This window comes from Megalops cyprinoides, chromosome 23 (assembly GCF_013368585.1).
Source record: "Megalops cyprinoides isolate fMegCyp1 chromosome 23, fMegCyp1.pri, whole genome shotgun sequence".
Taxonomy (NCBI): domain Eukaryota; kingdom Metazoa; phylum Chordata; class Actinopteri; order Elopiformes; family Megalopidae; genus Megalops; species Megalops cyprinoides.
In genome coordinates, this window is record NC_050605.1 from 7,461,696 (window position 1) to 7,489,124 (window position 27,429).

Consider the following 27,429-nt stretch of genomic DNA (forward strand, 5'->3'; position numbering starts at 1 on the left):
AGCTGACTCTGACCTGGTCTCAGGGCATCATCAGTTTCATTGCTTTGTATGCTGTCTGCACACTCAGGGTGCTAACAGGAATATTAACAGCATTAGGACCCTGAACACTTCCAACTGAATTCCCAGCCATCTGCATCACAAAGATGCAGGCAAGGTGATCTCAGTGGTGTAAGACCACTGAATTGATGTGACAGGGCATCTGTCAATAGTGTCAAAGTAATGTTATCTCCCTTTTACCTCTTATTGTGGGGGTGGGGCTGCTACATTTTGTTGATTGTAATCAAACGATCAACCTATCAGGAGTGGATCCAACACTGGTTAATTTATGTCCATTTTTTTGGAAAATGTGAGAAAGAAACATGTTACCAAAGAAACTGTTTCCTGGGTAACAAAGAATTATGTTGACAGTAAAAAAAAATGAGTGAAGCTGTAGAAGCTTTCTTGTGTTATAGACAGTGCAAAAATGCGTGTTGAATTGGTTGGTCCATCTCACGGACAGGCATATGATACATGCTGACATTCCAGCTTTTAGTGTTAACACCGAAGAGGTGAAAATTATGATCATGTTAAAAAAACAAATGTGGCCTTTCCACAAAACAGAGGAATAAATTACAGAATGGTGTTTGGTTTAATATATGTACACACACCAATGACAGATTTTCAAAGACAGATTACGAATATACATGTGTTTGGAATAACACATAGGTATTCACGCAAATATACTGCAGAGTCCACCTCTGAAATGATATATTTCATTTCATATCCAAATAACTTAACCATAAGAATAGCATGTGTAAGAATGTAAGTACCCCATTGGGATGCAGTAGTTTGTGTGGGAAAGCAAGAAAATATACATTACAAATTAAACTATGTTAGAGACGTTTAGATAGAACTCTGGTGTAAAAAATAAATCATTCGATTTGAAACAAGTTTAAATAAGTATAACAAGGAACAGCTTATTCAGAAAATTAACACAGGGACACTGTCAAAAAGGAAAAGCATTGATAGGTGATAAATGAGGATGTCATAATGTTGTATTTGAAGACTGTAATATCTTAGTGTATTATAAATAATAATATCAAAGAATATTACTGGTAAGGATGTGCCACTTTTACGGTTTGAATTATTTATCCACGTCTTTTGGGGCCCATTCAGAAATCCTCTATATACAGTATTTAGAATCAGGGCCCCGTCATGCTGGCTGGGTAGAAAGTGAAAGTGTTGACTTGAATGGTACTGGGTGGCTGCTCACTTGAATAAAATGAACTCCCACTGTGATTGGCTGGTCAGTTGGATAAAATGAACACCCACTGTGATTGGCTGATCAGTTGTACAAAATAAACTCCCATTGTGACTTTAACCCCCAAATCACTCTCTGTCAGTATTCAAAGAAACAGTTCTTTATGTAGCTGTAACAAATCTTATTGTCCTCTCCGCAGATGATGGCGGTTTGACAGGGGTACACCTACCTCAAAAAAAAGGTACTCAAAACAACTGAACCATGAACAAAACTAAGCTAAAACCCCAAATCAATGTCAAACATAGTTCTGGTTGTGGACTATTTACAGGAAGTCTTGTCCAAGTATTGGCTTCCGTCATCCCTCGGTTGGACATCGGTCAACAGGGTTTGAATGGGAACACATAACGGTGAAATCAGTCCTCTCCGTCATACCATTGTAAACATCTTCACCAATGCAACGGCTTGGATCAGGAGCGTATTGCATTTGTTTTCCAGTTTGAGTTTCTTTTTTTTTTTAAAGTCTACTCTGAAGAAGTCTTTTATTATTTTTGTTTTTGGAGGGAGGAGTGTCAGACGCTCCGTGGCGCCCTCTCCAGCTCGTGGGTCCTCCTGTTCCTGCCCTTCTTGTTCTCCTGAAGGTGCTTCCACTTGTTGGCGTGCGCCTGGGCGTTCTGCGCTTTCTGCCGCCGCGCCTTGCGCTCCCGCTTCCACACCTGCTCGCAGAACTCGTCCATGCTGTTCAGGTTGGGGTGGTTGATGAGGGACATAAAGTCCCTGTACCACACCTTCTGGCTGGCTGGGTGGCCGGGCGTCTCCCTCGCCCGGGCGCCGCCCTCGCCGCCCGCCTCCTCGCTCTTGTGCAGCAGCTCCTCCAGGTGCTCGGCGTCGATGACCTCCAGGGTGACCTTGAGCAGGGTCTGGATGAAGCCGTGCTCCACCGCGCGGCAGTAGTAGATCCCGGAGTCCTTCCTGTGCAGGCTGCGGAGGAGCAGGCCCTGCTCTGTCCTTATGAACCTGTCCTCCGACTTGATCTGCAATGCCAACGGAAGCACACTGTTAAAGCCAGTCACCTCTGTGTGCATCAGTGCCTATTGCTACATGCACATGGGCTTGCTGTTCCAAACAGTACTGAGAACGAGTAATTTCTTTGTAAGTATATTTAGTGCATGTCCATAATTATGTGTAAGTCTATAATTTATGCATAATTAATTAAGTAGTGGGATCACTTTTAACTGAAAACCCAGTTCAGAGAATATCAATAGTTCTCCTTTCCTTTCAACAACAGAAACATTAGGCCAAGGCTAAAGCTGTACTTTCCAGTTTCTCCCTTCAACCCCTCTTTCTCTCTGTCTGGAAAACAGCTGACTGCTGACTCAGGACCTTTGCTCATTATGCTGTGATACTCATACTGTTGTACTTGGAACACATTTTTCTATATAAATATATTGAAAGCATACATTCAATTTAATAATATAAAACTTTTTTAATTCTTTCTGTCTGCCACACATGCCTAAAAACCTACACATGCCTTATTCTGGCCAAAGACACGCAAGTCATTTACTTAAACAAATACTAACTTTCGTGTGTTTTCAGCTGTGTGAGAGTGCTAAGGGGCCTAGGGAGACTGTCCCTGATGGGGTCTGTCATTTAAAAGTTAACACTTTGGAATGATGGGAAAGGAAAACAAAATCATGATCTCTGGCACATTCGGAAAGCCTGCAGTTAAAATATGTCCAATCCTGTGACGATGCCTTCCATGATAAGCGTTAAATTGAGTTAAATTTTTGCAGGTCTCAAGGCAACTGAGGTCACTCAGGCCATGACCGACTGTCGTATCAGGGCAGTGGACCTACACCTGCGTTGCGGTCATGTTCCAGTGCCCGGACATGACCGTCTTTTGACAGTCAGGCGATAGCCTTCCCTAACAGGTCAAGAATGTTAAAAGAAAAACAGGATTGTCAGCTCAAGTGAAACAGAAGACTTTTATCAGAGGAATCTGTGAAAACAATAAGTGGCTTAGAGATATTCGCAGAGGAGATGGCGAGGTGTGGAGACCTTCTTAAAATCCGTGCAGGGAATCTGGGCTGGTACTGATCCTATCATATGAGAGTGCAGCATTATGAGCCACCGGTTTTTCAGTTTTTTTCTTTTCTGACTAGGAATATGAGTGACCCATGTAGTGCACTTGAACAGTGTAATAAGACAAACTGCTAACATAGGTAGGCCCTACTCACTATAAATTTAAACTACATATGTACTATTTGGACTCCCAAAGTCATAATCAAATTTATTAAATAGAATCTGGAATCCAGCTATTTTCACGTGAGCTGAGTCAAGCCAATCCATTTCCTAATGACGTGAGAGAGATAGATTACCAAGACAGGTTGTTCATCTAATGTCTCTGCCAGCCAACGTTAGCCACATTGTCCAGTGAAGGCTTAGCGGGTTTACCTCGTGCTTGCGCTCCTCGTTCTGCTTCTGAAAATGCCAGTAGATGAGAGCCCGCTGGGACTTGGGGCTGCACTCCAGAAAGGTGCTGCTGTTCTCCACGCCGTAGATGATCTTGCTCTCCACAGTGCCTTGACCGTTCATATCATCTGACAGAGAAAGGAAACCAAAAGCGCCATCAGGAGGACTCACCGAGTGGCATGCCTATCTTCGCAGTCCTGGCTAAAATGGGTCAGAGGTCAGTGAACCAGTACACCGGATGAGACAATGATGAAATTGATTATGGTGCTTGCATTGCAAGGCAGCACTGCGTTCTCCTCTTCTAGAATTTGGATCCTGTTTTGGTCACCTGCTGTCATTCCATCCCATGCAACTGACAGTGATTTCCATTGCTTTTTATGCAAGAAATTTACTTTCAACAGACCAATATATCTTCTTCAATGTGACTAGATAATAGCTTATGGGAGTGTAATTAATAAATAAGACATAAAATGAACGTTCAAGCATTCCTTTCATATCTGTTACAGTTTAAAACAATTGCCTCTTGGAATTCATGGAATCTGCTGCTTAGAACGTGACTAGATGATAAAAGACGGTTTGAAGAAAATTTGTATCATTACATGAAAGAGACATTAATGTTAGAAAAATGACATTCACTAGTATGAGCTACATGAGACTTGTGTCTGGAGCAGCTTATATGGATTAAATGATACTGTCCATTTGTCTTAATTTTTCGCGTCTGCATTCCAAACGCTTTGCCATCATCTGAGGAAATGAGCTGTAATTTCAGACTGGAGCTTCTATATACAACGAGACGGAAATCTTCCATTCTGTTCCCATTATGAAATTTAAAATTGATATTACAGCATTCCGGAGCTGCCAACTGCGGGGGCGTGCAAAATGCTCTGAGCTTAAAGGGATCACAGATATCGGGGTGACATATATTGTGAATGCGAGCGGTAAAATTCCAGCGATGCTCTTCTGAATCGCTTCCATCCCACAGCCATTCCAGCTGTTTCTGTGCCTGAAAGTCTCTCTTCCTGTTTGGGCTACGGGAGCCTCGATCTGAGGGAGCCCCTCCAGAACCCCGCCGCCGATGAGACATCAGTGTGTGGCCTACGCAACGCGTGTGGGCGGCCATACCCTCTCTCTGGCGCCCCGACTTGAAAAGGAAGCGACAAAGAGAACTGCGAACAGTAAAACGCCTAATTAACAATGAGGAAGAAGCGCGCGCGAAAAAAAAAAGAAGCCCGATTTAGATGAGGACTAACGGGTATTAAATTAAACTGGAGAATTCCATCCGGCACAGAACAGCCCGGACGAGTCTCTGAGGGACCCTTAAAGACCTTAATTAAAACCTTCAGAAATGAACAACACCATACCACATAAAACACGCTAATTGATTTTCCCAGCACTCCCTTGTTCACTTCAGAGCAAAAAAAAAAAAAAAATTGAATGGAGGATTAAATCATGCTTTTTTTAATTTGAAGTAGAATTTTTTCACAATTCTGTAAATGTAGGCGTGATGATGGCCTCTACTCAGTCCAACAGAATGTAATGCTAAGGTCCTTGGAGTGAGAGAATAGCAGCGCTTTTTAATGTACACTTTCAAAATATTTTCACACAAGATTTCCCATTACTCAGTGGAGAAAGCATGTGAATGATGAGGCTGAATAGAGGCCTGCTGTATGACAGAGAGACTGCAGGAAAGCATGCTGCAGGCTGCGGCCTACCATGATGCTGCAGGTCGGAGCACTGGGTCAGAGGATCCCCGTTCCTGATGTCCTGGCGTCTCGTTCGCCTGCAGTACACAAAACAACAACTGTGCAGTGAGCTGAAACCCTCATTCATTCAACTGAGAGCAGGATGGGTGTGTGGGGTTTGTGCCATTTAAGTAATAAGGAGACATGAACCTTCAGTAGAGCCTATGGCAGATAAATCCTGTCTAAACTGCTGGTTATGTGACAGAGACCTCACGGACTCCAATATGGGTGGATCCATGATATGCTATCAGTGACTAACAGATCTGAATATAGATCATTGCTACTGTTTTGCTGCGGATATCAACTTCTTTTGATTGACCTCATCACAACAAACCATTTCAGTTTTCCAAATTTTCATCTGAATGCTTCTGTATGCTACAGAGTAGGCCAGATGGAGTACAGAATGACAGAGTATTTAGCTATGCTGAATCTATATAAATGTATGAAAGTCAGTGGGTGCTGTTCTGCTCCCACTGCTGACATAACACTGAGCGCTGCCTGGGTGTAGTTATGCATTTTAAATCCAAGGTCAGTAGCCGTCAGGCTTCGTTCCTCCGCTGCGGATTCGCCCTGCCCCGCGCCCTCGGCAGCCTGCTGCAGAGCTTCAGCGCTGGGGATCGATAGATGGAACCGGCGCGGCCGGCTCCTGTTACAGGGCGGGGCCGTGTGCGGCGGGGAGCCAGGGAGCGACGCGGAGCAGCAGTAATGCGATGCTGAAATCAATAACCCACCGGTGCGCTCTCGTAGCAGGAGGCTGTCTCAGTGATGCGCCCCCTTAATTTCCACCACCCCCGAACTCGTTCCACCTCCAGAAATTCACAAGGAGGTGTGAGGAGCAACACTTATGGTAAACAAAACGCTCTGGGTGCAATTTATCTTTCTGTGAGGAATGGCTCCTCATCAGCTACCTTCGGGCTATTTTGTCTTTGAAGATGCCCCCTTTTGCTCATGTGCCGTTCCCTCCCCCCAGAATGGTGCCAAGCACCATATGCACTGTATCTCTGGAAGTAAATATGCCTGTGAGGTCATTTTCTCTGGGTAATGTCTACAATGTGTGCAACACCTCTGTTTGCTTTGCATGTGGCTTCTGCATGTTCTCCAGAGGAAATCCTAGGACTGGAATGCTAAGCATGTTGAATCTATGCATATATGTACTTTAAGCTTCCTGAGTAATCCTGACGATGGCTGATAATTAATTTGACAGTAAATTTCAAACAAATTTTTACAGTAAATGTTACCTACAAGACCTACAGTAGCGATATGAGGGCACAAGGTGAAGCTGCAGATGTGGATTTCTGGGAATGACTGATTGGCTAACAAAACTAAAACTTTTTGTAGTCAGCCTTTTTTGGTGTTATGGATATTTGAGGAGAAAAGCCCCTAGACTAAACCTTGTTTTCACATAGGGTATGGGACTGCTTCGTTTTATGTAGGGAATATATAAAAAGGTATTGATGGCTGAGTTCATTAAGTCATACTCCTTTACCAATGCCCAGCACCTAGAAATGTACTGATATGCACGTCTTCTGTGGGACTTTGAATGTTCTCAAATAACCCCATCAAAAATTACAATGAGACACAATCAGGACATGTTCACAAGGCATTGTGTGGAGCATGGCGCTCTAGCACCTCAGAATATCTCATAAAACCCCATTTAATGTCCTCTGTACTCTCTCTGAGCCTTTTTTGGCAAAGACCTAAAGGCATTGCCAAGCTTTTTCCAACAGCATACATTTATGACATTTCATAGAAATCGTTTATTGGATGATGGCATACATTTGTGACAGCTTGGTTCACAGCCATAATTTCATGTTAAAACAGATATTAAAAAGGGGAACGAAATATTGATTTTGTAAATTGAAAATGGATCAAGCACTCAAAATCCATGTGTCTTGACTGTGCCAAATGTGCATCAAAGACAAGACACTGCTCATTACAGCATCAGTTCACTTCAGAACTGGAGTTGAAACTCAAAATAGTAAGGAGGGGTGAAGGTATAAAAGTCTAAGATTCTTTTGAGATTGGAGCAGCCCTTAAAAATCCAAAGAGTGAATTTCCATTCAGCCTAACGCCTATACAGACCTGGGCGTTCAGAGGATTTGCGTGTTAATTACGCCTAATGGAGCTAACCCAGCATGTGAACAGATAAGATCTGTGGCTCTTGCACTGCACTGAACCTGAGGGCCTCGCACAGATGCTCCGGGGGAGATGTATTCCACACGGAGGGTTAAATGCCTCTCTCTGAGCCACAACTCCTTCATTTCCTCACAAACATTCCTCCGCTCGCCAGGCCCGTGCGACCCAGGGCAACTCGTCTGTTTCTCATTTCTCCGCTCAGAGCAAATATTTGGAGAGGGCTTGGGCGCCTCCTGTGGTGCTGTCCCAGAATGCCCCGCTGTGAGTGACTGTGCACATGGTGGGGGTTCTCTCCTACCTCTTGGCGGTGGGGAAGTAGCGGGAGCACTCGGTGCCGTCCCAGGCGCAGTAGGGGTCCCTCGCCAGACAGCACTCGGCGCACGCCTTGCCGTACACCTCACACCGGTGCAAAGGCATCTGGGAAACTCCAATCGCCGAGCCGAGGTAGAGCTGTTGCTGTTAATGCGAAAGTTAAAAAAAAACATATATTACACTATTTGACCTAGTCAACACTGCGCGTGGCCAAATATAACAATGCAACAGAGTTCCTGTTTGTCTGCGTGAAGACTGTATCAACGCTTTGATCAAATAAAATGTTGACCCTTCAAGTTTCTTAAGAGTGGTGCGGAACCGATGACATGACAGAGACCATCATGAAACCTTTAAGCCAACTGTTCAACATATGTTCTCCTAATTTGAGCTATGCCTACCAACAGATTGAATTATTTAAAAATTTCCCTTAAATCAATTTAGGAAGCCTAGTGGAACTGCTTAGTGTTCATAAAGAATCTCAATAAAACATAAAAAAATGGAAGAACTCAAAAACACCCAATCTTCAATGCATTCTCCATCCCTTAATGGTCAACACAGCATGAAACAAAACAGAAGTTCACTGTTTCCATTTCTGTATTGATTTTTCCCTTCAGAAAATGTTGGATGAATACTAAGGCAATCTCTCTGATGAAATGCTTTGTCAAGGTCATTTTAGTTTACAAAATTCATTTTTTTTAAATACCCCGAAAGCTTTTGCGTTCCAGCCTCATGCAAAACATTAGCTACGGCGAGACTTCATATAACGCAGAAAGTGTGCTTCCCTCAATGTAATTTCCTGTGACCGTCTGTCCCATCAGTGCGATGTTGCTCGGGGTGGGGGGGGGGGGGGGGGGGTGAGGGGGGGGGATGAAAGCAACCAAGCAGGAAATTACACACACCTGAAGTACTGCATGGAGCTGTTTACTTTTACATTCACGCAACTCTCTAACGTCATCTCGATCAGCTACTCCCTAAGGAGAGCAGGATTTGCATTGCAAAACTGGAAGTCCTGCGTTTGCGTCCCAGCAAATCTGGCGCCCTGGGTCTGACGAGCACTAACGCAATTCCCTGAACATCACGCCGCACCGCGGGTTGTTTGTGCGCCTGACAGTGAGCGTATCAGATGGGAATATGCCTGCAGGCCAGAGCTCTGTTAGGTTTAGTAGCACATAATAACTCAGAGAATTTCGGTCTGATCCTGCAAGAGCAACAAAATGCCTCTCGTAACATGACATCATTTCTGCCATTCTTTCGGTTGCTTGCAGGTATTCAAGAGAACTGGCTCTGCCGACATTTTTCCTCCTCCATCCTTTCCAGCTGGCAGCAGTACAGAGACCACCAATTTTATTTGTCCTGTACAACAGCTGTGGGAGTCTAGGGCTGCCCGGTCATTCGATAGAAGAAAGCAGACTTGTGTAGCAGATGCATTTAACTCAAGACTTGCAGAACCGGAGCCTCACCTGCTTAGTGGAGAGGTCCATCGCTGTAATGGCGGTCGGTTCCTGGAAAGGGCCACAAAGAGAAGACATGTGTCAAAGTGGGGGGAGCACGAAGCCATCATGCTTAAAAGTCAGCAGTGGATAAGAACGGAGGAATGCCCTGACCCAGATCACCTCTGTACCTTGGTGGATTGCTATTAACTCCTATACTTGTGTTCTGCTCCAGTGAAGTGGAGTTTATGTGCGGTGGAGAGTCTTGATCTCGGCACTGGAGTCCTCCAGGCCCTTGATGTTTCAGCCCTGCACTCTGCGGTTATAAAGTGCACCTGCTTCCTAAGAGGAATTAGCCGGCACCCACGCGTAGCTAAGGGTCCACCCTCTGCTCCTCCAGGCCTCCAGGTCAACATCAAAGGCCCGGAGAGCTGGCTGAAGGTGATCATCTCCCTGTGTCTGCATCCTGTAACTGAGCCAGCCAATTAGTGTTGGGGAGGGTGCGCCGCTTTATTTTCTGTGAGGAAGTGTCTCGGGTTTTAACGAGCCAGAGGCATTGCGGCAGAGAGGAATTGTGAAAACACTGTCAAAATCACTTGAAGTGTATGGCGTAATCTGAGCTGACTGAATACAAACACAAAGCCTTTCAATTTATGGCAACCTCTTGCTGCTTTGTGTTATGATCTGGTCATTTCATTGTCAATTGTAGCAACAGTCATATTCAGGTTTAGTTTGTGTTTGCTGGAACAAATCATCGCACAGGACTTCACTGCTTCTCAGCATTGATTTTAAAATTAGTTTTTAAATTGGTTTTTAAAATTTAATTTTTTTTTTTTAATCAGTTTATATTTTGTAATGATACATTCAGACATTTGCATGCAGCCAGCCACGTACAGATGTACTGTGACAACGATAAAAAAGGGGGGTTCTACTTGTATGTAAAAAGTGGACACTTGTATTTAAGTTGTATGTATACATGTGTAGACACACTTCAAAATAAATGTCTTATGTCTTACATTCTCTACGACTGTGGATCACAAACCAATGCTGTCATAGAGGAGATCTTTCCAGTATGGTATTTGGTGGGAAAGGCGGTGGGAAAACAAATCTGCAGTGTCTTTATATTTTTCAATGGCAGCAATAAAATTGCCAGTAGATGTCCACATTCTGTGGCAGACAAAACAAGAATGGAGCTATCATTTAACGGGGACAAAATAGCAGTGGGATAGATCTCTGTCCCTGTGATCTCTGAGATAAGGTAGCACTGACAAGGTTTGCTTATAGGTCGATGACATTACATACCCGGAACACAGTCATCTCCTCCAGCAGTACTTCCTCCAGGTCATGCCAGGTCTCTCTGGGGATGGACACCACCTTCAGAACAGTCCCGATGTCTTAAAAAAAAACAAAAAAAAAAACAAAAGATCTGGTAACTGCTGCGCGTCTGTGTGCAACACTGCAGCGATGAGCTGAAATGAATGTCATTGTGGGAGTGCTTTGCTGTGTTCGCAGAAGCAACACAACAAGGAAGTTCACGCTGATGTAACTTTGGCTGTCTTGCTGAGCTTGTATCCCGAAAGTCCCTTTACTCCCAAGTTATAAGAGATGAATTGAGATCTGGTAGGTTTATTCGTGTATATTTTCAAGGGAGCGGGGTGTCAATAAAAAGCAAGGGCATGTGACAAAACAGCAGCTGGTGCCCATGATGCCTTACTCAAAGTCACAAGCCTAATCACTCCCAGCCTAGTAAAAATATAAACCATCAAACCTACCCTCATATCATTCTCTGAACTTAGAACCATTAGGCACACAAATGTTGTTGATGTTTGATTATTAGAAGAAATATCACAGATGTTCAGCGCATTGTAGATGTATCAGATATATGAGTATGGAGTACCCATTACAAAGACTGATAGTGTACAAGTACCTGTTCCGATAAACATGACGTCATATTGGCCGTCCTCAGCCTCCACCCTGTCCACCACTATCTGGGTGAACTGGTAGTCCACATCGGTCTTGATGATGATTGGCCGGTTGTTGATTGGGTGGACGGGATTGTACATGGCAGGGTGGCCTCTTGCAAAAGTAATGACGTCATCAGGGAGATCCTTTGTGGAGTCAAATCCGCCGAAGGTTTTGCTTGGGCACTGAAGACCAACAAAAAAGAGTTCATTACTGTTCATTACTCATTATCCTTATACAAGGCGACTTGCATTGTCGGATCGCTTGTATTGTATATATTATGCATTTATACTGCTGGATATTCTGCAATTGAGGTTAAGTAACTTGCTTAAGCACAGAACAGCTGCATCCTCTCCCAGGATCCAAACCTAACACCTCCTGATTGTAAATCCAGTTCCCTAACAACTATACCCAGCTGCCATCCACAACATTTTCACGTGTCCTCATCATGCCACATACACAGGCAAGCGTTCCAGTGCACAATATGACACTAATAATAACACAACGCATTAAATATGCAATGACTTATTATTCTCAGAAAACCAAAACACACGGAAGGGGTTAACAGAGGCTGTAAAGCCAAGCAATCAGCCTTTTATGCAGAAGGTCTCTCACCGTCCCGGGCCGGGGGTAGGGCACCCTCCCCTGAAAGGGCACCCACTGGTAGTTGGGCCCGTCCCGGTGGGCGTAGGGGCCCAGAAACACCCTCCTCACGTCCGCCATGCTGTACATGCAGACCGCCGAACCCTTGAAGATGTTACTGTGTGGGAGACAAGACACAAATCCATTATTGTCATTAAGCGTCTGGCTTCATTAAACCATAGATCTATCTGGGTGATAAACTACCTACCCTATCCAATCAAAACCATGTATTGATTGTAACACTATAAAAAATGAGCATATTAGCATCTGTTAATTGTTATTTAGCAAAAATGCAATTAACCTATGCATTGATTCTTATCACTTGTGGTTCAGACATTCATCTGTAGAGCCTATAAGCTTCTTTAAGTAGTTACATAAAAGAGTATTTGACAGTTAAATACCTATTCAGCATTGAAGATCCTTCAGAATGCTGAAAAAATCAATGGGGGGGGGGCTGATTCATTAAACTTTAATCAATCTAATTCTGCTGTTCTGGGTTCTGATTTTTCTGGATACAAAAACATCTGCACATACAAGGATGCATGCATTTGTCTGAGAACTGTATATATTCTTTTTAATTAATTTTTAATGAAGTCTCACTTTGTTGTTTTTCTTTGCGTAATTTAATAAGCGTATGCTCACAGACAAGAGGAAAAATAGATATGCAGCTGCCAATATTACAATGCATTATCATGCAGTGCATTAAAGTGATGGGTTTCATCCGTTCATCCAGAATAAAGGGCCTGACTCTCTTGTATCCAACTTAATGTGCACTTAATGTGCATGCCTTTGTGTGCTGGTCCTGTGGAAAAGCACACGTGTCTTTCCCATCATCAAGGTTTCCTCCAGACCAGACTGAAACCTGAATAAAGGGACAGCTATTGTGTCCAACAGCTTGACAAAAGGAATTTTCCAATTTCTTGTCAAGTGAGGTTAAGCGGCCAGCGGCCCGAAAACGGATTAGCAAGAGGAATCTGGCGCAGGACTCAGTGATCCACACCATCCCAGATCCCACAGAAATAACAGGGAGTTGAGAGAGGCAGAAAGAGAGAGAGAGAGAGAGAGAGAGAGAGAGAGAGAGAGAGACAGAGACACACAGAGTTGAGGGAGATAAATTTAAGAGACAGAATGAGAGTTGAGAGAAATATTTGGTGTACAGAGAAAGCCAGAGAGACAATGAGAGAGGGAGAGTTGAGAGAGACACTACACAGTGGCATACTATATGACCACTGTGGAAAACAGTGACAATACACAGACTCAGTGTGTACAGCCTGGTGGTTGAAAACAGCCATCTTGACTGAAGACAAGCTGTGCTCACTCCGCCTCGAGAGAGGTAGACAGAGCTACATTTCCTATTGGACAGCAATCAATATTCACATTTTAGAGCAGAATTCTTCCCCCCAAATCATAAAGAGATGCCAGGGATTCCAAAATCTTTCACAGAAAGACGCATTCCCATGTCTTTTCAGGGAAAGTCCAGAGTTCACTATTTTTACCACTGAAATTGTGCCATCATGCCACCAGAACAACTGGAGGAACAATAATTAAGTTTCACAGTTTATCTAGCTTTGGTTTTGTTTTTATCGTTAGTCGTTGACTTGTTTTAAAAGTTACTGTAAATGTGTGTTGACAGCTCTGGCAACATTGTACTTTGAGCAGTTATGATAATAAAACAATTTGAGAGAGAGGAGAGGGACCCTAATAAGAGCTAATAGCTGGCCTACAGCATGCTCGCCCTTTGCGTGACATGTACCTGGATGTTGTGAACACGGCATATATGACTGGGTTCTTGGGATCCTTTGAGCTCATCAGAAAGACGTCCTCTAAAAAACAAAGCAAATGGCACATTTATTTCTGATAATAGCAGCAGGGACTAAAACCACACTCACTGTTGTGGGAGACGGAGGCGGGCACTTACGCAGCTCGTCGAAATGTGTGTCGATGCCGTTGACGCCAGGCACCGAGCAGATCAGCCGCGCCTTCAGGAAGGTCGTCCACTTATTCACAAGACTCCTGTGGCCCCCGAAGTCATTCTGTCACACACAAAAACACACACACACACACACACACACACACCTTATTGCAATGCATCTGCTTTCTCTCTGAAGCTTGCCGTTTAAGAGCGACACTGATGACGACAATCGAAAGGGATAATTTGACTGAAAGATACCGACAGAGGACGCCCGTAAAGGCTACATAAACAACATTATAACTCTGGCAGGCAAATAAACTGGAAGAATGAATCAAGCATTGACATTTACAAGAGCGGTTTGGAGTTCAGCGCGCTGACGCACCGTACCGAACCTGTTAGAACAATGAACTAGTGCAGTCAATCAATCAGCGCCCCGCCTCTTTTCTGTTTATTGATGGAGAGCGAGAGAGACACTCGTCCGTCCATCTGGTGAATGACTGATTTGTTTTGAAGTCAAATTTCTGTGTGTTTATCTTTGGCGGGGCTGGCAGCGCTCATGTGAAATGGAGTATAAGAACAACACAACACTATTTATGATTTACCTCAGGCAATTAACAATTTAGGAAAAAAAAAAAAACAAACAAACTGCACGGCACAAATCTAAATGACAACCTGTACAACAAACTAATTGTCTTGTCTTGTGCAGAGAGGATTCCTGACATACCAAAATACCAGAGGACCTGTAATGAAGAACACAACCCTCCCTGCTCTGCACTATAAAGTAACACCTTATACATGAATATATGCCAAAATCCCAAAGAGCATTCACTGTGGTATCACTGGCATCTCTAATACCCAGTCCTTTGGCATTTAAAAGCGCTCATGTTTCTCCTTGAGGTGCCAATGAAAAAACAACAACCAAACAGCTGCCGCCGCAAGTCGACTACAGAGGAAAAAAAACATTATAGGAACCCCTGCTCCAGTTTAGAAAGAGGTTAATGTACTGTAATGATATATTAATAGAGAGTTTCTTGACCGCGCCATCAGGGCAGCAGTCCCACTGAGTTCATCGGGATTAAGGGATGGGAAACTGGCACTCAGCAGCTGGCCATTAAATCACAGCTGCACTGTAAAGTGACCTGGCCTGAGCTTAGCGGCATGCAGCGCGCTAACTGGCGATCACTTTCCCCGCTCACAGAGACAGAGGCTGCTCTCGCAGCCTATGGATGCAGACTGTATCGGCTCTGTCCTTATAAAAGCTTGCCATCTAAAAGTTCTACTTTAGGCTTTAGGCTGCCCTTGAGTTCTGTCACACCCAGGTCTGTGTGCTGAACGCAGGCATTAAACAGCAAGTTGAGGGGGAGGGAGCTATAACCCACTTAAGAGATGACAAGGTAGAGGACAAAGAGGCCGCTGCTTGTTTTAATTTGATTTGGAATGCCGGGTGGCTGTAGTGTTGAGTGACAGGCCTCTGAGGGCAGGAGAGGGGCCATTACCTTACAGAGCTGTCCGATCCGGGCATGCGTAGCCTTCCCTGTGTGCTCGCCATCCATGGCGTTCTCCCGGAAGAACAGATAGATCTTGTCATCCTCCGGGTTGTCGCTCTCAGGGATCAGGTGAACGCTTACAAACCTGGGGTCTGGAGACACACACACACACATAAGCACACAAGCACAAAGTATGAATATTAACTGAGGCCACTACAATGCTTAAGAGCATTTCACTGAAACCAGTTGCCATTCTGGAAATAGAACGGTCCTGATGCACCACGAATACAAAAGCTACTTAAAATCACATAAATTAAATTAGAACTGTTGAAAAGCTTGAAATTAAATGATCAAGCACAAGTTATATTCCAATTTGAACCACGACCCGCGCTTATGTTTCCGCTCCACATGCTGGGTTTCACTGCACTCTCGGCGATTGTGCAAGCTTGTCTTGACAAGCCCTTTACAAACAACGTAGAACGTCGCGCTTCCTCCCACATCTGCTTACGCCTGAAACAATGTCAAGAGGAATAAATAAAACTGTGCGTTGCTGACTTTGATTACACAACGCTCTAAACCATGTCCATCACGAAACCAGTGACATTTCACGCTGGGGGAAGGAAACCAGCAATGTGGAACCCTTCAAAACGCAAGCCGCTTTGTAGCTGAAACAAAAGGAACTGTGCTATGCACAGCAAGGATCCAACCAGCATTGTAATGTGCTTGCTGTGGGTTCGCAGAGGGTCTGAGATAGTGCACTTTGAGACTGAAAGATTAAACATCGGCCCAGGGCTCATATATCTCTTCATCCTCATATCTGGAGTGCATGCTCAGTGAACTGTAAGTATTCTCTGAAGCAGCAGTAGAGCAGTGTCAAACCCTCACGCCCGCATATGATACGCTGCGAAAGAAACAAGCTGTACCATATTACATATCTCATCAGGCGCAGATGCCAAAAAAAGTCAAACTAGATGCTTCATAGGTTTATGCTTTTAATAGTACCGTCAGGAGGGCCTGCCAAAGAATACACAAACCGTCATCTATATGATAAACCTTTTCTTATTCAGATCCGCAATCTATGATCCACTTAGCGGAAAGGAACTGTAAATAATGTAGCGAGTCATCAAAAATCTTGACTTTTAAGAGGCATGTTTTTTTTTTCTTTCATGAATGAAACGTTGATTTATGACACCATTCATCCTTTCTGGTAGACTATAAGCTACAGAGTAAACATGCAACTGTTTCAGAGATGCTCGTGCTTCAGCTGATGATTTGCTTGACCCGCACTCCAGGGCATTTGCACGTACAATGTCCTCCAATGAGGCCCCCAGCTGTTTCAGTGAACAGCTTCCGGTGCCGCTTGCTAATCTGATTGGTTCTCCACTCAACTTTCCCTTTGCAATCGTGGGGCCAGCAGAGACTAATTAATTTGCTTCAGGGGCACGTCCCCCCAACAGCAACTGAGTCTTGGAGAGCCGTGTCACCGGAGCTTGGTGACACCAACTACCTGATGAGACCAAGTGTGTCTCCTCTGACCACCTGGTACTCTGGGCCCGACTCTTAGCAACACATTTGGGAGCCAAAATTGCCAAGCAAATGGTAAATTCCCACAAATTGACAATGGAATTACTAATTAAACCAAGTTTAGACCAGAAAAGGATCAAAATTAAACATCAGGGTGATGCAAATTGTTTTATCAGCTCATCAGAGTATATGCCCCATCAGAGTATATTGCCCCGGCTCCTTTAACAGGAGGTTAAATCCATACACTCTGCCGATGCTGCTCGCTGCAGATCGCTTTGCTATGGATACGTTAATGACATTAACAACAGGCACATAAAAGAGCATGGAATTATTGCGCTGAATTATTCCAGCTGACCTGTTTCAGAAAAAGCCTTTTGAAGTACGTGGACATGTTTCAATGGCAACCACGCACGTACTCGTAAACTTGGATAAAGGAAACAAAACTTGTTGACAACTCTGAATCGGATACCCATCTCTGAAATCCGTAAATTGCGCAGCTTTCGAAAAAACAAACAAAAAAAACAACATTGAAAGCATGTGAAAAGGATCGGCTTAGCATGGAGAATAGATGTGAGATATAATGTATCCACAGCAACAATGTACACATCTCTGAAAGGATTAATGTAGGGACAATGCCTGTTCCTTTAATTTACCATTGTATTCATCACTAATGGACAGCTAGATCCATTCATGCAGGTCTAAAAAAGCCAGAGACGTGAGGCTCACACGAGAAGAGCTGAGTAAGGCTTAACTCCATGGGAAAATATGAAATTCTTAAACCTTAAATTTCCTTATTGTGTTTTATAAATCCCCTCTAAAGCAGACAGCTTGCCGGAGGGCAATTTACAATTCTTTGTTAATGTCCAGAGTGGGCAGCAGACATCAAAAACACAAGGTTATGAATAGACAGTATCTGATAACACTTATCCTCTTAACACCATGTCAATCAGAGGGAGGATTAACGGGAGGTAAAGGGAGCCTTTGTGCCCTCACATACTTGTGTCTGTGAGCGGCGAAGTCAAGAGAGCATTTCTGAAACGACCGAGGCCGCCTTTCGGGGCTTTTAGTATGAAAACGGCTGTAACCCCAGTTTGTTCCAGCACAGAGCAGAACCAGCGTTCGAACAGGAAGTCCAACCAAAACATTTTACACTTCACTACACTGTCCAGTGGGGCATGATGGCTGACCTCATTTAATGACTAGTCGGTTATGGTTTAGTCTGGAAACCCTGACTACAGATGGAGAGTACTGAATACACAGGTGTATTTGGCACTATATAAAGCAATGCGGCCCAGTGCCATACCGTTTAACCATCTTGAATCGTGTTGCTCCGTCCTGATTGGATGATGCTGGCCCAACGTGCGGAAGATGGCGAAGTCCCTCCCCATGAAGTCCGCAGACGTCCCGGAGTACAGCTCCCCATCTGCGAATCAGGACCAGCCGTGGGTTACTTACAAGCGCTGGGCTCACTGGGCACGTACCATCTATTGATAAAAACATCTGCATTCTTGTCATAAGCGTTTGCATGGCATCTCTGTGTCAGCGGTGACCTTTTACAGTGAAATCTGAGATTTTATAGCTGAGGGTCGGAGGCGACAGCGGGGAGCGAAAAACCATCATCCTGTCCCTCTCTCCGAGCGAACGAGAAGGCAGAAACAATCAGCGGCGTGAAATTTCTATTTCCTGGGGCTCCGCCGCAGCCCGAACAGGAACAATGAGAGACAAGAGGGGAGTGGAGTATGACAGATGAGCATCCTGCAAATTAAGGGCTCTCAGAAGAAGAGGTTTAGAGAGATTGATTCTGACTGGCTCTGGAGGAGGTGCTGCCATAAGAAAATGAAGCAGTCAACATGTCACACTTAATTCGGGCACTCAAGCTTCATCCGTAACACTGATGATTTTATGAATTTTATAGAGACAATGCTTGTTTTTTATAACCTTTGCATGTATGACGTATTGTCAGGTAAACACATACAAATTTGTGTTACATCATATAGAGTACAGATGCACAGACATAAAAATGGCTTTGTATTACTAAAGGAAAGCTTTTAGAAGTATGAAAAAATGTAAACGAAGCAAAAACAGTCAAAGTTACAAAAAGACAAAAGACTAATGTTACTGTGCCCCTGTCTACACATTCTTTAGATAGCACAGCCATTTCCATCTTTGGCACGGCACTCCTGGGGGGTGGGTGGGGGGAGTGCGCAATGACGGGCACTCGGAAACCTATTCAGCCCCCGAACAGAACCTAATCTGCTGCCTGTCACGCAGATCTATAGTTTAATTACTTTCCTTACCGGGCAAAACAAAGGAGAAGTCAAGCGTGGAGGAGCCGCCGGAGAAGCCGCGTGCAGTCGGAGGAGAACTTTTAGATGGATCTCCCGAGCAGCAGCGGTGTGCTGACACCTCGCGCAGCGAAAGAACATTATCTAATCACGGATCTGTCCATTCTGCAGCCTGCACTCACTGCAGAAGATCTTGTCTCTGATACTCCTTTGAATGTTTAATGAATTGTAGTCGCACTCTCAATGCTATTTTGTGCAGCGGTGGGGAGGGGAAAAAAAAACAATGAAAGTCCAAGGAAGATAAAACTTCAGTTGGACCGGTAACTGCTTAATGCACATATATTTTGCTCAATGTTCACACGTTTGACTGAGTCATGAAATGAAAAAAGTACACGGTGTAGTTGACCCTTTTCCAAATTAAATGTTTTAGACAGAAAAAACTGCATTTAATGAAAATAGTTCAGCATTTTCTTGTACTAAGCTTGACTGCGTAAAAAAAAACATCCCCATAAAGTCAGCATATGCACTTTTCACACAATGTGAAAGTGTGGAAACCATCAGGTCTATATTGAAGCCATATTATTTTGTGGTATAGCTTTCATGTGTGGCTGTTTAGCATTGTACTGTAGCTCCATCATGGAACACAAGACAGAGGAATCTGTAAGGCATATCTAGTGGCAGCAAACGAGGTGTCACGTCTGAGTCAACATACCTCAAGGATGATATAAGTTGAACATTCAGGTTTTGATGATTGGCTATGAAATGTGCACACTGATTACAGGTTAGCATTATTGAAATGGACACAGACATTACTTTTAAAGTTACTTGCGACCGAAAAAAAGAAAACTCATCTGGAAGCAGTTTGAGGGAGGAACTCTTTGAAGCTGCTCTCTCGAACAAAGGAGATTGGTTAGTGAGGGAGCCTGTGAACATCTGGACCTCACTTCCATTGTGTTCGCTTTGTTAGCGAGTCTTCTGGTAGGGTGCTTTACGTCTTCTGAGACACTGGCAGAAACAGCAATAGGAAGCATACGCTCCATACACCCAGTAAAAGTTTACTCCCCAGGGTAAGCGCTACTCCATTGAACTGTAACCTCTCAAGAACAACTTGGGGTAACAAAGAAGAATGGTACAATCTTTACATGTGGACTTGCTTACAACTCTTGGCCAAACTGAGATTTTACCTCAGCACACACGGGAAAATCAAGACAGCTCTTTGCTCCAGTGCACTTTTCAGCCACTCTGTTTCCACAGACTTCTCTATTTACATTAATAACATTCTTTGTGCGTTATTTACATCAACATGGCCCACAAACTGAGAGACCCAAGAGTAGGGCATCCATGGACCATTCCCGACACCACTCACCAATTAGAAGAGAAGCAGTCAGCAGCTTTGGGTCGTAGGGACTCTTTCCTCGGCCATTCTCGAAATGCGACGTCTCTAGTCTGAAGATGTTGTCCTGTCATGAAAAAAGTTCAGAAAATGTTCAGAGGAAGAACACACTCAGAAGATTTATCCCCTCTCATTTACTTTGTTAAAATTGCATTAGTGATTCACACCATGAATTATGACCGGGTCCCAGGGGCGTGTCCAAAGTAGTTAATAGTCTTAAATTATTGCAAAGCCCACTGATTTTTCTCCACTGTAATTGTCTGAAAATTACATTCTAATGGAAGAGATATTCTCACGCAGCAATTAATCCATGTGAATCATTGACATTTTGTGGAAGAAAATGGCAATTCCATTTCGGCATGATAAATTAAAGGACCTCAGCACAATAAAACATTTTTTTAATTTTCTACTTCATTTGCTGAACAAAATCAATTAAGGGGCAATCAGCAAATCGTTTAGAGGCAGACAATCGTCACACTTGACCGGCGAAGGGTAATTTTGATACATAAAACTGTATTGCTGAAGTGTGCATTTCAAAGAGGCATTCTTTCAACTTGGTGCCAATCTCTCCAACATAGCCTTACAGTCTCTTGGAACTTTCTGTCAGCATCCTAATTACAAGGTCACTGAAGTTCAAAAATGGTGTTAATGACAGTCTACCTATGTTACCTGTGTTAAAAGGCAAGGTCACACTAAAGATCAGTAAGTAATATTTAACCTCACTGAATTAAAAAGTACTCAGCAAGTCCCCAAGATTAAAATTACTTGACAGAGGAACACAGTGCAATTTATTACCAGGTTGCTTTCACAGCACAAAAAAGCAAAAGAAAACAGATGATAATACTGCATTTAAATTAAGGTACCGTCAATAGCATTGAAAATAATAATAATATACTGTTTCATTCAACAAACACAGAAGCAATGCAGTTATGTAGAGTTACTGTTTGTGAAAACAACAGTAGGGTGTTATATATATTTAATGCTTCTGATTATGTTTCTGTAGATGTCACATGCATCACTCAGAAATCAGTACACAAGTGACATATTTATATTCCCTGCACAGAGAAAGAAGATATATTTTGCAAATTCAATTGGTAATGCAACATTTTCAATGTAGCTGAATTACCAAAAATGACAAAATGACCACAAATAATATACCACAAATAATTTTTTGGAATTTCATTAAAAACATAACAAGGGGCCTTTGCAGTCCCCAAAAAGTTATATCAATCATCGAATATCAAACTACACTCACAAAAGTATATCCACATATTTTTGAATTAGAATTCATCAAAAGCCAAAAAATGGCTGAGAAAGGTGTGACTCTGTATAGGGTATTGGCAGGTGCTTTGTTGTGATGACGCTTAATTTGTTTTTGAAATGAAATGACTGTCTGAATGGTGCCTAATTGGCCCAAGCTTAATTGCCATTTCCCCTCTTACCATTTACATTGTATGGATGTGGAATAGTGTTACCCATTTGCTGAGTATATAGATTACAGTAAAATGTTTCTTGCAGTCTGCAGTGGCAGAGAAACAAAAAATTAGAAGCAAGTCTTTTAAACAAATGCCAGAAGTACAATCCTGGAGGATATTAAGTGGATAGTACATGCTTATTTGTAACAGAATCACTTCCTGGGCAAGTAATTTGTGAATGAGCTAGAGAAGTCAAAGCTGTCAAAGTAGTTTCAGGGACATCAAATCACACTTAAAGTAAATATCATCAGTGCAATTAACTGCTCACTTAAAAAAAATAATGAAGTTAATGAAAAACATGGACTCAACGGACTCAAATCAAATGGTAATATTTCTGTGGTGACTTATGCTGACCAGCTCTTCTAAACAATAAAATGCCGCAGCTTGTGTGTCTGTCATAAAAATAGTAGTAAACAAAATCCATTTGATCAAGTTTTGTATAAAAGCAGCTTTGGCAAGTATACGATATTCCAGTTATTTTTTTTTCTAAATTCAAATGGATCTGTGTGTCCCACAAGAAGACAAATAACGATTTAAAAATGCAGCCACTCAACGTACTTAAAAGTGTGTGGATTACAAGATAAAATGACTCAAACACAGTGCAGCTGAACATGATAAACTTTTTTACTGCACTTGGCTGCAGCCACTCTGAATTACATCCAATTAACTGGATCACTGGGACAGAGAAAATACAGATTAGAGACTATGGTGTGAACAGAAACCACATGCAACTAACTGAGAGCACAAATGGCATGCCAATACAATTAAATGGAACCAACCACACCAATTACAATTTGGTTTTCCTTAAACAAACATATTTGTGGAATATTTACATTTATATGCGAGCCTCTTAGCGTTTATTTGTACAGCTCTTCAAAATGTACGACCAGAACTTGGTTTAATGTAAATATTTCTGAGCTCGCATGAAACGTTCAACATTAGGAATGAGTGGCAGCTTACCTCAGGGCGTTTGCCAACCTCCAGGTAAGCACAGATCGGATGAAACGCTCCTGTGCCACATGCATACAGGTGGGTTTGGTTAAACGTCTGAAGCACTTTGATGAAATTGGAGCATTCTTTCTGTAAGAAGAGGAGAAATCAAGACCACAATTTAGTTATCATTTCCATACCCATTTCTTTCAGCCAAAGTCAGATCAAAGTGACTAGGACTGCTCTCTGGTAACAGGCCAAAAGTAACTGGGCCATACAACCCAGGGAAAGTGGTGGACATACAAATCATCTCAGTTTCCCTTTCCATGCTTGGTAAATGCTTGGTACAACCAACCACACAAGGTTTTTCAATTTCATATTCTTATAGAGTTGTGTTATATTCCTTTCATAGATACTGCGCCTCTGAGTGAGTCTGGCTAAATTGTTCCCACCTATTGCATACAATAAACATTAATTTAAAGTTATTAATTATCAAAGTTATTAATTTACCATTGTAATGACTGAATTTCTGAATAATGAATGTGCATGAGATGTAACAGAGGGATTTTATACACATTAACCATGATTAGCATTTCACAATTTCAAAGCTGGGAGCATCTCTAGGGGAAACCTGCTCTGATACTGCTGTGTTTTCATTGACACCTACTGTGCCACCGCCCGCCTACCTGTGACAGCACCTGCGTGATGTCTCAGGCCGCTACAAGCAAAATGGCGGGTCGCCCTAATTCAGATATGTTGTTCTAATGAAACCATTTAAAACATCTTTCAGGCCGTGGCGTGTTTTGCAAGCTGCACACAGGTGATAAGTGACAGGGCGCGCTTGTTTTATCATCTGCGCATTTGTCTGCACCCTCCCAGCTGCCTGTGTTTGAGATGCGGAGGGAGATAATTAGCCCTGGGTTTCCTCCATAATAAACAGACCAGGGAATCGTCTCTGCCGCGGGGCCGCAGGGGCCCCGCCCCGGTGATCCACGGCACATCGCGACAACGAGGCCCCGATGTGGCCCTGCTGATTAGGACTGCAGGCGGGCAGACCTTTCCTGCAAGGTTGAGAAAATAAAGACAGCCCATCTGTGTAAACACAGGCTTCCAACAGGACGGGGGGAGGCGTCTCGTCTCTGGCTTATTGAGTCTAGGTCCTCTGTCCGTGGTGACAGGGACATGACAGCACCGTGCAATACATCCAAGCAGTCGTGAGGTGTTGAGTGTTTTCACTATTAGAGAGAGTGTAGGAACTGTTGGGATGAGGGGTAGTATAGCATCACTCACTTTCAATAGATATGGATAAATTAAATGTTTGGTACATTTAGATTTTAACCTCCTTTGCAGTTTGCTATATTTAGAGCAAATTCCATAAAAAGCTAAGTCAAAAGGTTAGTTACTAAAGCAATAAGGTGAAGCACCTCACTCAGGGTCACAGAAACAGCAACACCTCAAGGATTCGAACCCGAAACCTTTTGGTTGGTGATGAAATGACAGCTATGTGCCATGAGACAGGAATCATCAACATCAACACGGTCAAGTGTGCAAGGACATCATGATTTCCAATCAAAGTCGGTCAGTCAGTGTTGATTTAGTGTTGGGGAGCAACACTCATTAAGCTAGTGTCTCATTCTAGCCTTGTCATTAGTCCACTGAGTCAGTGCATTTCCATTGGCTGTTCTTTATCAGAGATCGCAGAGACCGCAGACACAACGCTGCACTGGAGTGGACCAACACCAGCCCAGAAAACACACAGCCTTTCCACTCCCCCATCCTTGTAATGATCTCACTGAAACCCATATAAGGGTTTGCTGTATTGCTGGTTTAAAATAAAGGGATACAGACTGCTCCAATCTGCAGCGCTTGAATGGCAGTTAATATATTGAATCTTTGCGTCAAGAGACACACGCGTTCCCATCCGTCTTACGGTAATATATCGTGTGCCACAGAGAGTGCAGGAGGGATCTGAGAGTGGCTGTTTCTCCTCCAGAGGAGCCCATTTATCAGCAGGGCACTGAAGATCCTATCTGGAGCCCCAGGCGAGTGCTGGGGGTTTGACGGAATGAGGGTTGCAGAAACCAACCAGCCACTCCATCACTTTCGATGTCACGGTATGTGCGGCCGTCAGGGCGGTTTAACCCCTCGGTGCACCGCGACACCCTGCCGTGCAGCGCCGGGTCGCAGGGCTTCACCTGTCAAAACGGTGGGAACCGCGGCAGACATGAGCGGGGCACGGCTCGGCGAGGCGGAACGATGGCGGCCCCCGTCGTCTCAAACGGCACCGGCGCGCCTGTGACCTCACGATTCGGCCTGCGCACCACGCCTGCTCGCTGCATCAGTTTCTCTGCTCATGACCGACTGGCGCACGGCCAACTGCAACAACTGCATATGAGCACGAAATGCACCGACCCGCAAAATATGCATATGCCGAGATGCCAGATTATGACCCAAAAACCTCATACCTGTCTGGTCTCGTGCTCTACTTTCCCACAGGCTTTAGCCTTCAAGATCATGCTAATCCTTCTGTATTGCCCTAGCCTCATTCTCTCTATACAAACAGCACGTACAGTATGGAATGTCATACCATAATTTTTGAATATGTACACTGTATATTTATGTTTGACTGTTTAACAGACAAGAACAAAATTCTATAATTTCCATGCAATAGTAAGTAGACAGCTAATTGACAGTTAATTGCGAATGCATGTGTCTACGATAATGTATTCCAAAGGAGCTGTCACACAGCTTTGAGGCGCTATGCTACCACTTTGTTCACATGCCGTGTGTAAGTAGCATTGGCTCTCACGCTGAAAGTAACCATCTCAATGACGAGACTCATAATTCAAGTGTCTGTGTGTTCTCTTGCCGTGCGGCTTCTGGTCTTTTCTCTCTTGACACGACAGCTACTCTGTAATTCCATTCGTTATCAATAGACTGAAACGTGAAATTGTCCCAGTTCACAAACAAGCTTCAGTCAACCTTCTCTTCCAGGCAGAAGACAGCTTTGATGGGTTCCCCTGACATTCATCCAGTGTATGTTTACAAGATTTAAAAAAAGAAAGCTAAAGATTACACTACAGATTTACAGTAGTCCAGACAAGCTCTATTGAAAATCAACAGAGCTAGACATTCTCCATAAGAGCTTGACAAGTCAGAAGCTCCGTTGCTATGATTCCAGATTTCACAATTTTGTACAGGGTGATTGGCTTGAGAGATTTGAGAAAGGCAAAGTATTTCCACTTGTTTTCGAACAATGATCTTCCACTCTTCCAGACTGCTCTTTCACCAGGTTGCATTTTTAAGGTTGTCATGCAACAAGTTTTGTTTTTTGAAGCTGGTGGTGGAGGAGAGGAGTACTGCGTGCCAAAGTAAACTGTCAGTGACAGGACTTAAGAATTCCAATCAAAAATGTAATCACTCTGCTATAAACAGTACACGTACCTGTTTGCCAGAACTACACAACCGATGAAAATGAAAAACACACAAAATATTTGTTCAAGCAATCAAGTAATTACACGTACCCTATCAGAAAGACAGCTGATATGTCAGCAGTTTTGTGCAGATGGGTTTTGAAGGAGGTTTGGAGCAGTATTCTAAATAAAACATATTTATGGAAACAGTGTTATGTTGTATCTTTGTGGGTATTAAAAAATAACTTGGAATAAGCCGGTGAAATGCTGGTTTCTGTGTTTAACCCAACTAGTGGTCTAGCTATCTTATAGCTTCATCTCCTCCAATTAATGCTTAACTTGACTTTAAGTAAAAATTCCACTTCTTCTACAAGGTACACAGATTCTCAAGTACGCATTCCTAAATTTCCAGCTACAATGCCACTAAAATATGTTTGCTAAGCAGATTGCAGTACAAAGATTTAGAGATTTATGCTGACATGTAAGAAATATTTTACTGTATGTAACTTAACCGTAACAGTCTTGGAGGTGTGAATAATGCTAATGATCTTGTGTCTGTGTCATGCAGAGCTACTTCATACACAGCCCCAGACCCGTGGGCTGCAATGCCCTGGTAAGGTTATGTTTTTGTATTTGGATTAGTTTTCTCTCAGTACTCACAGGATATTGTGCATTTGCATTGCATTGCAGTGTACTGCTTACATTAAAAATCAAGTTGCATTTTTTTTATAGGAATGACTGCACAATTATGGCAATACACGAATATTCAGTATATGCGAAGACTGCGCGAATCCCTGTGTTCAGCCTTAGGGCTGGAGACACTGTGTCTGATTAATTTCCAGAATTCATCACAATGTACTTTAAAATGAATAATAATAGGTGGCTGGTCCTTTAAAATGAGTTCCGTTCCAATCTTATATACGCACGGCATGTCACAGTCGTGACTGAGGTGGTGACTGAGCCGCCTTTGACGGGAGCGAACAGAAAGACAGTGCTCCGGGAGTGCGTTTAAACCTGATTCCCGCGGAACGGGATGGCACAATGCAGCGGCCCCGCGGGCTCTCGGGCTGATCCGCG

The 27,429-nt window shown here is 43.4% G+C and overlaps 1 protein-coding gene across 1 annotated transcript in view; it reads right to left on the bottom strand.

Annotated features, from left to right (window-relative positions):
- Positions 1-938: 938 nt before the first annotated feature.
- sema3ab (sema domain, immunoglobulin domain (Ig), short basic domain, secreted, (semaphorin) 3Ab) overlaps positions 939-27,429 on the bottom strand; it is a 47,592-nt gene continuing 21,101 nt past the window's right edge. Inside the window, exons 4-17 of the mRNA XM_036517584.1 lie at positions 22,970-23,089; positions 20,508-20,601; positions 18,160-18,279; positions 15,342-15,484; positions 13,852-13,966; positions 13,687-13,756; positions 11,907-12,051; positions 11,257-11,476; positions 10,632-10,723; positions 9,360-9,401; positions 7,886-8,043; positions 5,422-5,489; positions 3,692-3,837; positions 939-2,271 (exon numbers count right to left, since the gene is read on the bottom strand). Coding sequence (XP_036373477.1) covers positions 1,810-2,271; positions 3,692-3,837; positions 5,422-5,489; positions 7,886-8,043; positions 9,360-9,401; positions 10,632-10,723; positions 11,257-11,476; positions 11,907-12,051; positions 13,687-13,756; positions 13,852-13,966; positions 15,342-15,484; positions 18,160-18,279; positions 20,508-20,601; positions 22,970-23,089 — 1,995 coding nt within the window. The 3' untranslated portion in view covers positions 939-1,809. The remainder of the gene's footprint in view (positions 2,272-3,691; positions 3,838-5,421; positions 5,490-7,885; positions 8,044-9,359; positions 9,402-10,631; positions 10,724-11,256; positions 11,477-11,906; positions 12,052-13,686; positions 13,757-13,851; positions 13,967-15,341; positions 15,485-18,159; positions 18,280-20,507; positions 20,602-22,969; positions 23,090-27,429) is intronic.